This window comes from Jaculus jaculus, chromosome 2 (assembly GCF_020740685.1).
Source record: "Jaculus jaculus isolate mJacJac1 chromosome 2, mJacJac1.mat.Y.cur, whole genome shotgun sequence".
Lineage (NCBI taxonomy): Eukaryota > Metazoa > Chordata > Mammalia > Rodentia > Dipodidae > Jaculus > Jaculus jaculus.
In genome coordinates, this window is record NC_059103.1 from 137,075,744 (window position 1) to 137,089,781 (window position 14,038).

At 38.8% G+C, this 14,038-nt stretch overlaps 1 protein-coding gene across 3 annotated transcripts in view; it reads left to right on the forward strand.

The window, feature by feature from the left end:
- The window catches only part of LOC101596981 (serine/threonine-protein kinase Sgk3), a 148,641-nt gene that overhangs the window by 102,651 nt on the left and 31,952 nt on the right, over window positions 1–14,038 (forward strand). For 2 of the 3 annotated variants that reach the window (XM_045143789.1, XM_045143790.1), the window contains exons 6-7: window positions 7,827–7,914; window positions 12,676–12,725. In XM_045143789.1, the coding sequence (XP_044999724.1) occupies window positions 7,827–7,914; window positions 12,676–12,725 (138 nt within the window). The remainder of the gene's footprint in view (window positions 1–7,826; window positions 7,915–12,675; window positions 12,726–14,038) is intronic. The other variant, XM_045143791.1, reaches the window with a different exon arrangement.

Consider the following 14,038-nt stretch of genomic DNA (forward strand, 5'->3'; position numbering starts at 1 on the left):
AAAAGAGAGAACAGGTGCACCAGGGCCTCCAGCCACTGCAAATAAACTCCAGATACATGTGCCACCATATGCATCTGGCTTATGTGGGTCCTGGGGAATTGAACCTGGGTGCTTTGGCTTTGTAAGCAAGTGCTTTAACTGCTAAGCCATCCTTCCAGCCCTCTCCCACTTTTTTTTTCCCCCGAGGTAGGGTCTCACTCTAGCCCAGGCTGACTTGGAATTTACTGTGTAGTCTCAGGGTAGCCTTGAATTCATAGTGCCCCTCCTACCTCTGTCTCCCAAGTGCTGGGATTAAAGGTGTGTGCCACCACATCAGCTCTATCTGCCTCTTTTTCTCTCTCCCTCTCAAATAAATAAATATTCTGCAAAGAAAAAGGACAGTGAAACCAAACCTAAGAGTATTAAGAACACATCATAAAGATACTGCTTTATATGCTTGTACAATCTTCCTGGACACTTTTTTCAGTATTTTTTTGTAAATAAACTTTTTTTGTTTGTTTGTTTCATTTTTTATTTTTATTTATTTACTTGAAAGTGACAGAGAGAGAAAGAGGCAGATAGAGAGAGAGAATGGGAACACCAGGGCCTCCAGCCCCTGCAAACAAACTCCATATGCATGCGCCCCCTTGTACATCTGGCTAACATGGGTCCTGGAGAATTGAGCCTGGGGAATCGATCCCTGAACCAGGATCCTTAGGTTCACAGGCAAGCACTTAACCACTAAGCCATCTCTCCAGCCCTCAGTATTCTTTATCCATTCTTTTCCTTCAACTCGTATTCTTTCTTCCTTTGGTAGTTGTATTACTTTCATCTTAAACCTGAAATAAATTTTCCTCATTTGGTTAAAACATCTTGCTAATTATTTAATAATATATTTATCCATGCCTTCATAAAGTACCTAAGTATCTGCTGTATATATTGAATTTTTTTGTTTATTTTGCTTTTTGAGGTAGGGTTTTACCCTAGCCCAGGCTGACCTGGAATTCACTGTGTAGCCTCAGGATGGCCTCGAACTCAGTGATCCTCCTACCTCCCAAGTGCTTGGATTAAAGGCATGTGCCACTATGCCTGGCTCCTACATTGTTTTTTTTTTTTAATTTTTATTAGCATTTTCCATGATTATTAAAAAAAAATCCCGGGCTGGAGAGATGGCTTAGCGGTTAAGCGCTTGCCTGTGAAGCCTAAGGACCCCGGTTCGAGGCTCGGTTCCCCAGGTCCCATGTTAGCCAGATGCACAAGGGGGCGCACGCGTCTGGAGTTCATTTGCAGAGGCTGGAAGCCCTGGCGCACCCATTCTCTCTCTCTCCCTCTGTCTTTCTCTCTGTGTCTGTTGCTCTCAAATAAATAAATAAAATTTTAAAAAGGCATGCATCACCATGCCCGATTTAAAAAAAAAAAATGAATCCCGTGTTAATTCTCTCCCCCCCCCCCACTTTCCCCTTTGAAATTCCATTCTCCATCATATTACCTCCCCATCACAATCATTGTTACATTGGGTTTTTAAAAAATATTTTATTTATTTGCAAGGAGGAGAGAGTGAGAATGGGCACACCACGGCACCACCAGCCATTGCAAATGAACTCAAGATGCATGTGTCACTTTGTACACCTAGCTTTACATGGATACTGGGGATTGAACTGGGCTCATTAGGATTTGCAGGCAGGTTCCTTAACTACTGACCCATCTCTCCAGCCCTACATTGAGTTTTAAAGCTAAGTGAATATTGTCTGTACCTTCCAGAAACATGGTGTCCCAGTCTAGTAGGCTAGATAGACATTTAAATAAGGAATAGAAGGAAAATAATTTTTAAAAATTTTTTACTCACTTGAGAGAGAGAATGAGTATGGGTGTACCAGGGCCGTTAGCCACTGCAAACAAACTCCAGACACATGTTCCACCATGTACATCTGGCCTATGTGGGTACTAGGGAATCTGTCCTGGGTATATATGCTCCTTAACCACTAAGCCATTTCTCTGGCCCCTCATATAATTTTTATGGTAGAGCTGTGAGAAGATGACAGAAAAATGTGGCCAGCTCTTCTCAGGAAGGCATCCTGGAACTTACAGGCTATGTGATTATTCCAGAGAATGAAAGAAAGAAAGGAAGAAAGAAAGAAGAAAGGAAGGAAAGAGAAAGCCAACACATTAAAACTCAAGGTGTGGGGCTGGAGAGATGGCTTAGTGGTTAAGGCACTTGCCTGTGAAGCTTAAGGACCCAGGTTCAATTCTCCAGGTCCCACATAAGCCAGATGCACAAAGTGGCACATGCATCTGGAGTTCATTTGCAGTGGCTGGAGTCCCTGGGGTGCCCATTCTCTCTCTCCCTATCTTTGTCTCTAATAAATAAATTTAAAAAAAAAAACTCAAGGTGTGGTACATGGTGACTGAGATGACAGGTTAGGACACTTAAGCATTAAGATGGTGTGGTGGTTGGAACAGCTGGATTTCAAAACAAAAGGCTGGAGGCAGGTCTCAAGTCCTCTTGCCACCATTCTCTGTGTTGCTAGGAGTCTTCCTCTCTGTGGACCACACAGGCTTCTTTCCCACAGTGTTCGGGACCTGATTTGGGTGAAAGCACTCTCCATGCCCTGTGGTTCTGTCTTGCTCTCATGAGTGTAAGCTTCTTTCTGTGCACTTGCAGCTCCAGGTGGGGCACAGGGGAATCTTATCATAAATACTTAGGAAAAGCCCTAGGTAGGTCTGTTTGTCTAGTTTTTCATTTTTGAGTGTGGCAGTTGATTCTTGGGTATTAATTACTATGACTTGTAGTTTACGTGTAAATATATATGTGTGTGTATATATATATTTCTATATGCTAAGACATAAAGAAGATCAAGTAAAATAACTGGTGGCCATTCCTTAGACCATCTGTATAAATGTAAAGCAATGTAATGTAAATGTAAAGTTTGCCTTATGGTAGTGATGATGAGAGCATAACATTTTAAACACGTTTTTCCAGAATCAGAACAGTGAAGGACTTTATTTTTTGAGCAACTAAAATTGTGGGGGTGATTGAACCCAGGGCCTTGTGCATGTTTGGTAAGCACTTTATCCTGAGATACACCCTTAATCCCAAGAAATATTTAGAAGCTGGGATTGCTGTTTGTATGGTACTTTACATTTCCCAGAGGGCTTCTACCAAGATGAGCAGATCCTCTGACCTGATTTCAAATTTATTTAATTTACTAAGGTAACTAAAGTACTAGAACTGGACCTCCTCCAGCATAGTCTTCTGTGGGCCCAGCACATTCCACTGGGCAACTCTCCAACATGGTCTTCTGTCCAGAGCTGTGGATTTTCCTCGGGGACAAAGGTTGGGAAGGTCCCGCCCATGTGTTGACACCAGGATTATGATCTAATAGGAGCAGCATCTTTCCATAATAAGAATGGTGGGGGTACATTTGTATTCAGAGATCTTATGTCAGGTTTGTTGTTCAGCAAAGATTCTTTCATTGTATAGATGCTTACACAATTATCTTTTTAATGTGATTCCTTTTCTTAGAGCATGTTTTATGCTATCTTTACCTTAAATCTTCTCTTCTAACCCATTGTTTTTTGGTATATGCTCTGGGGATGACTTTGAATCTACATAGCACTGAATTGTCAAATATAATTCATATATTCAGAACTTGAATTTGTCTTCCTTTGATAGCTTTTGGTGTGGAATAAGTATATAGTGTCTGGTGATAGTTTTTAAGTGTGACTTGGAACATCTAACATTATATAGTAAATATTCTGGACCTTGAAATGTAATAGTATAAAGATATTGCAATTAGGCTGGAGGGCTGGTTTAGCAGTTAAAGTGCTTGCCTGCTAAGCTAAAGGACCCAGGTTCAATTCCCCAGACCCCACATTAGCCAGATGCACAAGAGGGAGCACGTGTCTGGAGTTTGTTTGCAGTGTCTGGAGGCCCTGCCACACCCATTCTCTCTCTTTCTCTCTCTCTCTCGTCCTCTTTCTTTGTCAAATAAATAAATAAATAAATAATTTTTTAAAAGATATTACAATTGACATTGCAATTCAACTGGAAAGTATTGTCATTATTTTAAATTTAAAATTTTTATTTTATTTATTTGCTTATGGAAGAGTGAGAGTGAATGAGAGAAAAAGGCAGATAGATAAAGAGAGAATGAGAGTGCCAGAGCCTCTAGCCACTGCAAACAAACTCCAGACGCATGTACCACCTTATGCATCTGGCTTTATGTGGGTAATGGGGAATCAAACTTGGATCCTTAGTCTTTGCAGACAAATGCCTTAATTGCTAAGCCAACTCTCTAGCTCAATATTTCCAAATTTTAAAATATTGAACTATAAAATAATATAAATGTTACATATACAACTCAGGTTCTTTTTTTAATTTTACTTATTTATTTAAGAGAGAGAAGGAGAGAGAGAAGGGGGAAAAAATGGGTATGCCAGGGCCTCCAGCTGCTGCAAACTAACTCTGGATGCATATGCCACCTTGTGTATCTGTGTAGGTCCTGAGGTATTGACCCTGGGTCCTTTGGCTTTTCAGGCAGGTGCCTTAACCACTAAGTCATCTCTCTAGCCCATCAGTAGTTTCCTTAAATACATATACATATATATGTATATATATATGTACATACACACACACACACACACACACATACACATACACATACACATACACACATGTACCTTGTAACTGCTGCTATTCCATTTAGGATGGAAGATACTTCAAGTACCCCAAAAACAAATAGCCAAGAGGTTTTTAAATTTAATTTTTAAAAATTATTTTTACAAGGTAAGGTCTTACTCTAGCCCAGGCTGACATATTTTCTAGATTTTTATTTTTTATTTTTTTGAGGTAGAGTTTCACTCTAGTCCAGGCTGACCTAGTTCACTATGTAGTCTCAGAGTGTCCTGGAACTCATGGTGATCCTCCTGCTTCCGCCTCCCGAGTGATGGGACTAAAGGCATGCACCACCATGCCTGACTTCTAGATCTTTTAAAATATTTTTTTCTATATCTTTTGTTAATAGAACCTTAATTTGCATGTATTTTAGTATCAAAAATTTAAAAATACAACAGATAAAGAGTACAAAGTCAAACAGCAAGTATAGAATGAACACCTTTGTGCATGCTGCTACTAGTGTTAGCAAAATACACTTTAAAAATAGTGCCCAGAGTGATAACGCATGCCTGTAATCATAGCACTCGGGAGGCAGAGGAAGGAGGATAAGTAAGTAGTTCAAGGTCATCCTGAGCTACATATGAAGTTCAGCAATAGCTTTATTTCAAATGGGAAAAGCTAATTTTTAGAATCATTTTTAAAATATTTTATATATTTGCTTATTTTTAGAGAGAGAGGCAGATACAGAAAGTGGGTGTACCAGGGCCTCCAGACACTGAAAACAAACTTCAAACACATGTGTCACCTTGTGCATCTGGCTTATGTCAGTACTGGGGAATTGAACCTCGGTCCTTAGTCTTCACAGGCAAGCACCTTGACTGCTAAGCCATCTCTCCAGCCCCTAGAGTCATTTGAAATAAACCATAAGCTGGGAATGTATCTCAAGTTCAAGGCTAGCCTGGGCTACTTAAGATCTTGTCTCAAAGCAAAAATGAAAATGAATAAGAGAAAAATTGAAAAATGGTGTGGTGGTACTTTAATCCCAGCACTTGGTAGGCATAGGTAGGAGGATCACCATGAGTGTGAGGCCAGCCTAAGACTACATAGTAAAGTCTAGGTCAGCCTGGACTAGAGGGAGACCTTACCTTGTAAAAATAATTATAAAAAATTAAATTTAAAAACCTCTTGGCTATTTCTTTTTGGGGTACTGGAAGTATCTTCCATCCTAAATGGAATAGCAGTGGTTACAAGGTACATGTATTAAAAAAAAAAAAAAAAAAAAAAGGAAACTACTGATGGGCTGGAGAGATGGCTTAGTGGTTAAGGCACCTGCCTGAAAAGCCAAAGGACCCATGGTCAATACTCCAGGACCTATGTAGATACACAAGGTGGCATATGCATCCAGAGTTAGTTTGCAGCATCCTGGGCTAGAGTGAAACCCTACCTAGAAAAACCAAAAAATATATAGAGAGTGAGTGAGTGAGTTTTAGGTCAGCCTGGGTTAGAGCAAGACCCTACCTTGAAAAACCAAAATAATAATAACAATAGTTATTATTATTAAAAATTACTTGGTCTGATTTATAAACCATATTAACACTTTAGATGGAGTCTGTTCCAACTGATTTCCAGAGAACTTGTATAGTATATACTTTCCTAGCAGTATGAGAATACCCTAAAGACTCTTCTTTAGCTGTTATAACACTAAAACTTCACTTATGATTTTGAGGAGACACTACATTTTTTCCTGGCTTTTATAAATATCATTTCTATTACTATATATTTTGGTGACCATGTACATACATTTCCAAAGTTTTGAATTGTACTGTGTGTATGTTTGTATATACATACATATATTTAACTCTAGTGGATAGTGCCAAATAGCTTTCTGTTTTGGACATTTCTTTTCAGTGAAGTCATACAAAACATGGCCTTTTCTCTTCCTTTGTTTATTTAGTGTAATGTTTTTGAGATTCATCCTTGTTGTAATAGGTAAACATACTTCATTTCTTTTGTAGCTGAATATTTCATTGTATGATTGCATCAGATTTTGTTTATTCATTTGTAAGTTGGTAGACATTTGTGGAATTTCTACTTTGGCTCTCATGAATAATGCTACTGTGAACATTCATGTAAGAGATTTGAGGTGAATGTTTTTATCTATTTAATTTATTTTGCTATTGTTTTCAAGGTAGGGTCTCAGTCCAGTCCAAGCTAACCTGGAGCTTGCTTTGTAGTCTGAGGCTGACCTTGAACTAATAGCAGTTCTCCTACCTCTGGCTCTTGAGTGCTGGAATTAAAGGCATTTTTTATTTTTATTTACTACTCTTTTTGTGGGTATAAATTTAGGAGTTGATTATACAATGAATGATTTTTTAAAATTTGTATAATGTTTGTTCATTTTTCCATTTAAAAAAAATTTTAAATTTATTTTAATTTATTTATTAGAGAGAGGGAGAGAATGGGCACACCAGAGCCTCTAGCCATTGCAAACAAACTCTAGACTCATGCACCACCTTATGCATCTGGCTTACATGCAACCTGGAGATTCAAACCTGGGTCCTTAGACATTGCAGGCAAGCGCCTTAACTGCTAAGCCATCTCTCCCCATTTCATCCCTACTGTAGATACCTACTTTGTTCTTTTCCTTAGATATCTATTTTTGGAAAGTACAGCCTGGTTGTTGCTTTGTTGTTGGGGTATATTTAGGATGTATACATAATGACAGCTACCAAGCCTTCTTACTCATTCCTGGTGGTAGATGTCCTCCTTGTGTCCAGTTCATCTGGAGAGAGAACCCTGAGACAAGCTTCCTGGCTACTTGCCTTCTACTAGACCTGTACATAGTACACTCTCTAGCCTGGAATGTCTGGGTTTAGGAAAAATGCCAAGTTTCTCCAAGTATTGCCAAATTGCCTTTTAGAAAATCACCTCATTCTGCATTTTCACCGACAACGTATGAGGGCTGTGTCCTTCCCAACGTGGCTGTTATTTATCTTTCTAACTTTTGTCAGTTGATGGATATAAAGTAGCATCTCACTTATTCTTATGCTTATTACAAGCATACTTGTAGGGTTCTCTTTTTAAAAAATGATTACAATATTACTAAAATTTTTTGTGCAATTTTCTTTTTACAAATGCTAACATTGTAGTTTGTTTTCATATTATTTTAAAAGGGTTATAATTTGAAGACATGCTTTTTCAAAGTCATAATCAAGTCAATTTTTGCTTTCAGTCCAGATGTCAGAGCATTCCTTCAAATGGACAGCCCAAAGCACCAGTCAGATCCCTCTGAAGATGAAGATGAAAGGAGTACTCAGAAGGTAGTAAGAGGAATTTTCAAAAATATTTTATTATGTATTTATGAGAGAGAGAGAGAGAGAGGGAGGGAGGGAGAGAAAGAATGCAGATAGAAAGAATGGGCATGTCAGGGCCTCCAGCCCTTGCAAAGGAACTCCAGACACACATTCCGTCTTGAGCATCTGGCTTTACATGGGTACTGGGGAATCAAATTCAGGTCCTTAGGCTTTTGTAGGCAAGTGCCTTAACCACTGAGCAATGTCTCCAGCCGCCCCCCCCCCCCCCTTTTTGATGCAAAGTCTCACTCTAGCTCAGGTTGACTTGGAACTCACTGGGTAGTTCAGGCTGACCTCTGACTCACAAGGTCCACCTGTCTCAGCTTCCCAAGTGCTGGGATTATGTTCATGAGCTACTTGGCAGATTTTTTTTTTTTTTTCTGAACAGGAAAAATACCATTTACCAAGATGAAGTTGGTTACTTTACTTCAGCCATTAACTCAAAATGAAATAATTTTATCCACAGATAATTCTACTGTATAGAATACCTAAAAACAACTTACACTTACTGACTACTGTTCTGATAAAATTCATAAGACTAGTACTTTTATTTATTGATTTATTTACTTATATGTTGGGGCATGCCAGGGCCTTTGTCACTGCATTACAGCCCATACACATCCACTACTTTTACCTCTGGCTTTATGTGGGTACTGTGGCATCATATCCTGGCCAGTGGGCTTTTCAAGCATATACCACTAAGTCACCTGCCTGGCCAGAACGCGGGCTTTTTTAATAATGAAAAGTATAATGCGGGTTAATTAAAAATTTGAAATTAGGGCTGGAGGGATGGCTTAGCAGTTAAGGTGTTAGCCTGCAAAGCCAAAAGATCCAGGTTCTATTTCCTAGGACCCACATTAGCCATATGCACAGGGGACACATGCGTCTGGGGTTTGTTTGCAGTGGCTGGAAGCCCTGGCGCACTCATTCTCTCTCCCTCTCCCTCTCTCTCTCTCTCTCTCTTTCTCTGTCAAACAAAAATAAAATATTTTTTAAAAATTTGAAATTAGCAAGTAAGAAGAAAAGTATTATCTATATTATTGTCACCCAGACCTAGTAACCTGGTAATTTTCATCATTTTAGTAATTTTATCTCTGAAGTTATCTAAAATCATATAGTGTCTACAGTTTATGTTCTGCTTTTCTTACTTCACATCTTATCTTTTGGAAAAAAAATGTGAATGATTGAGATGGGGAGGTAATATGATGGAGAATGGAATTTCAAAGGGGAAAGTGCAGGGGGGGTATTACCATGGGATATTTTTTATAGTCATGGAAAATGTTAATAAACATTGTGGAAAAAAAAAACAACAAAAAAATGTGTGTGTGTATAATACCTGAAACTGTTATTTTGAGTTTTCACTAGCAGAAAAAGCCCCTTTGACCACATCATTATACACCTCACATGTTTATGTGTACAGCAGTCAGTGCACATGTGCCTGTTGGCATCAATTAACTTTATTTCTGCTACATATATAGTATGTTTTCCTAGTAAGTAATAGGTCATTTTTTTTTTGTTTGTTTTGTTTTGATTTCCAAGAGTCTTGCTCTAGCCTAGGCTGACCTTGAACTCATCTGTAGTTCTAGGCTGGCCTTGAACTCACAGTGATACCCCTACTTCTGCCTCCCAAGTGCTAGAATTAAAGTTGTGTGCCACTGTGCCCAGCTAAGAATAGGTCATTCTTAACTTTCAAACTGGATTATGATAATAAATAAATAAAATCAGCTTAAATAAATAAATAAGCTTGTGTTAGGAAGATATTTCAAATATTCATCTTTGGAAGCTATGGGCAAAGGTAATTTATGATAATGAAGATCAGAAGTGTTAGATTGAAGACATTTTTGTGATATCTTTTCATTTGTTATGATTCTTTTTTCTCTGATTGGAAAGATAATGAGTTGGAACATTTCTGCTCCAGAACTAAGTATTTGAGGAAATATATATATATTTATATTTCTTGAATATGGCTACTAGAAAAAAAAATATTTTTCCTCTGGTTACTCTGAGAGGATTCTCAGTGAAGAAAACAGATTTTAGCTTTTGCATGGGTGACATAGGTACTCCTAGGACAAAGCAAAAGGATGTTTTTAATTTTATTTTCAAGCAGCTAGTCAAAGACAATAAATGAAGAGGCATTTATATAAAACAGATTTTTTTCTATTTAAGATGTTTATACAATTCACCTTCCAAGTGCTGGCATTATAGGCTTGTGCCACCATGCCCAGTTTACATAGTGCCAGGTATTGAACTTAGGGCTGTCTTTGTTTATATTAGAGGAAAATTCTGCCAATTGAGCTACAGCCACAGCCACAATTGAATTTTCCCAAATTACTAATTTTTGCTTGTTTGAATGGCTATTTGGTTTGGTTTGATTTTTTTTTCCCAATAGTGTCTCAGTCCAGGCTGGCTTTGAATTGGCAATCTTCCTGTCTCAGCCTCCCAGGTGCTGGGATTACAGGGGTGTGCAAATGTGTTTGGCAAGAAGAATGTTACTTAAGAACTTAGGAAATAAAAGGAAAAAAGGACAAAATATGTGGAAAAATATTTATCCTTCATATTGGTAGGTTTTTCATATTTATAACTTATATGGGGCTTTTATAAAAATATATGTAGTTGAGACATAAATGATTTAATATCCTGAATGTGTAAAGAACTTGAACTTATATAAACTAAAATTCATTTATACCTAGCTTTTTAAAAATAGTTTTATTTATTTATTTATTTATTTGAGAGAGAATGAATTAGTGAGCCAGGGCCTCCAGCCACTGTAAATAAAATCCAGACACATGAGCCACCATGTGCATCTGGCTTACACGGGTACTGGGGAATCAAACATGGGTCCTTAGGCTTCACAGGCAAGTGTCTTAACCACTGAGCTATCTCTTCAGCCCTGCTAGCCAGGTGTGGTGGCACACATCTTTAATCCCAGCACTTGAGGCAGAGGTAGTAGGACCACTATGAGTTCAAGGCCACCCTAAGACTACATAGTGAATTCAAGGTCAACCTGGACTAGAGTGAAACCCTACCTCGAAAAACCAAAAAAAAAAAAAAAAAAGTTTCTACTAGCTGGGCATGGTAGCTTGTGCCTAGAATTCTAGCACTCTAGAGACTGAGGCAGGATGATTGACTTGAGTTCAAAGCCAGTTTGGGCTAATGTAAGACCCTGCCCCAGAAAAAAAGAAAAAACTCAGAATTATAAAAATAAAAAAATAAAAAAAAAGCAAAAAAAAAATGGTTATGCCATGCTAGTGTAGTAGTTGGTGGCTGATTGTATGTCTAGCACCCATGAGGTCGGCTTTAAAGACAAAATAGATCTCCTCTCCTACAGGACTGCTAGATTAAACTTTTGGAATTTTGAGTTGAATTTCAAGCTACTCTTATGAGGCTGAGGTAAGAGGATCACTGTGAGTTTGAGGCCAGACTGAGACTTACATAGTGAATTCCATGTCAGCCAGGGCCAGAGTGAGACACTATATTGAAGGGAAAACAAAACAAAACAAACAACAAAAAAAACCCAGAAAATCCACTATTTACAATTATCACAACCATCCTGCCATTTTCTGTCTTTAGTAAATTTGAAAAATAAGCAGTATTTTAACAAGTTTTTTAAATGTAAAAGTGATTCCTATTTATTTATTTGAGAAAGAGAGAAAGAGGTAGATAATGAAAGATTGGGCACACCAGCCCTCAAGTCACTGTAAACGAACTCCAGATGCATGTTCTACCTTGTGTATCTAGCTTACATGAGTACTGAAGAATTAAACCTGGGTCCTTAGGCTTTGGAGGCAAGCACCTTAACTGCTAAGCCATCTCCTCCCTGCCCCCCTCCATAGGATCTCACTCTGGCCCAGGCTAACTTGGAATTCACTATGTAGTCTCTGGGTGGCCTGGAACTCACGGCGATCACCTCCCAAGTGCTGGAATGAAAGGCATGCACCACCATACCCAGCTTGATTCCTCTTTTTAAAGAATGTTTCCAATGCCTATCTGTTCCTAAAACACTTTCCCTGCTTACTAGTTCTATTTGTCAACTTAGCACATGGGTTCTGGCTTACCTTTTTTCTTAAAACTGTCCTTGAAAGTTAGTCATACTAAAAATGATGTTTATGGACTAGAGAGACAGCTTAGCAGTTAAGGTGCTTGCCTGCAAAGCTCAAGAATTCATGCTTCAGTCTCCAGGTCCCAGGTATACGGACACACAATGAAGCAAGTGTGCAATGCTGCACATGCACACAGGGAGCTCACGCATCTGGAGTTCATCTGCAGTGGTCAAGAGTCCTGGCATGCCCATTCTCTCTCTCTCTCTCTCAAAATAACTTTTTTTAAAATGATGTGTGTATTGAATATATGTTAGGAATTAGGGCCTTAGGTTTCATACACACACACACACACACACACACACACACACACACACACACTTTCAAAACATTAGGGCTGGAGAGATGGCTTAGCCGTTAAAGTGCCTGCCTGCAAAACCTAAGGACCCATGTTCAACTCCTCAGAACCCACGTAAGCCAGATACACAAGGTGACACAAGGACAAAGTCACACATGTGCACAAGGTAGCGCATGCTTCTGGAGTTTGATTGCAGTGGCTAGAGGCCCTGGCATGCTAGTTCTCTCCCTGTCACGTGCATTCTCTCATAAAAAATGTGGAAAAAAAAAAAACACTTACTAGCTGATAAGGTTAAAGCTCCAGTAAGAATGCTTTGTTTTTCTACCTATACAGCTACATTCTACCTCACAGAACATCAACCTGGGACCAACTGGAAATCCTCAGTAGGTTCATTTTCTTTTATTTCAAATAATCCTTTCACTTTGAAGAAGCACTTTTGTGAGTGTGCATATAAATGTAGTTATACCAATTTAACTGGAGACCTGTAAAATATGTTCCTATTTATTATGAATATAATGTTGTCATGTGCTTAACCAACTCACTGCTCTAGTTTGCCCTACTTTAGTGGACCTATATAAAGGCTGCTTTTTAAAATCTCCAAATTGCTAATTAGATTTTGCTGTTATCTTCATTGTTACTTCTCTTGTTTCATTTTTATGTATATAAGGAAAATTACCTGCACATATTTTCCAAGGGACTACTAGTCCTATAAGGTATCCTGGGGAGGTGAGGAGAAGAGGAAGAAAGGACATGTTCTCCTTAGTGCTATTCGCTTACCCTAGCTAGACAACTTTCTTCAAAGGAGTCATGATGGATATTAGCACATTAAAGTATTAAACTTTGTTTTTCTAGTGACTCGTATTTGTACATTTGAGCACAAGGGAAAGTTTGAGGAACACAGTCTGAGAACTGTTGACTAAGACCAAGGATGGCCTATTCAGGCTTTATTGCCAGTCTCTACACCAGCAACTCATAGGAATTTAGTCTGTTCTGGAGGAAATAGCTCTTCTGGCTGTAGTTCAACTTTCTACTACCATGGGCATTGCCTGTATATGGCTAGTGCTGTTTTTACCTGCCAGGTTAAAACAAATAAAAGAACAATCTCCTTTTTCTGGCTTTCCTCACATTACTATCCATGTGAAGAACTCTTTTGTCTTCAGTGTACAGTAAGGTACTTAGATGTAAAACATTAGAGACTTTGTTTCTCTACTAGAAAGTTTTTTTGTTTGTTTGTTTGGTTGGTTGGTTTTGAGGTAGGCTAACCTGGAATTCACTATGTAGTCTCAGGGTGGCCTCCTACCTCTGTCTCCTAGTGCTGGGATTAAAGGCGTGTGCCACCACGCCTGGCTAAGTTTTTTTAAAAAAAAATTTTTAATTTGTTTGTTTGAGAGAGAGGGAGTGTGTGTGCACACGCTCATCAGAGCCTCTTCCACTGCAGACAAACTCCAGATGCATGGGCCTTTGTGTGTCTGGCTTTATGTGACTACTAGGGAATGGAACCAGGTCTGTCTGGCTTTGCAAGCAAGCTCCCTTAACCAGTAAGCCATCTCCCCAGCCCAGTGACAAGTTCTTTACAGGCCCTGTTTTTTTTTTTTCCCCTAATGTGCTGAGGTTTGAACCCAGGGCCTTGTGCATACTATGCAAACACTGAACTACATCCCCAGTCTTTCCACTAGAAAGTTTTTTTTTTTAGTTT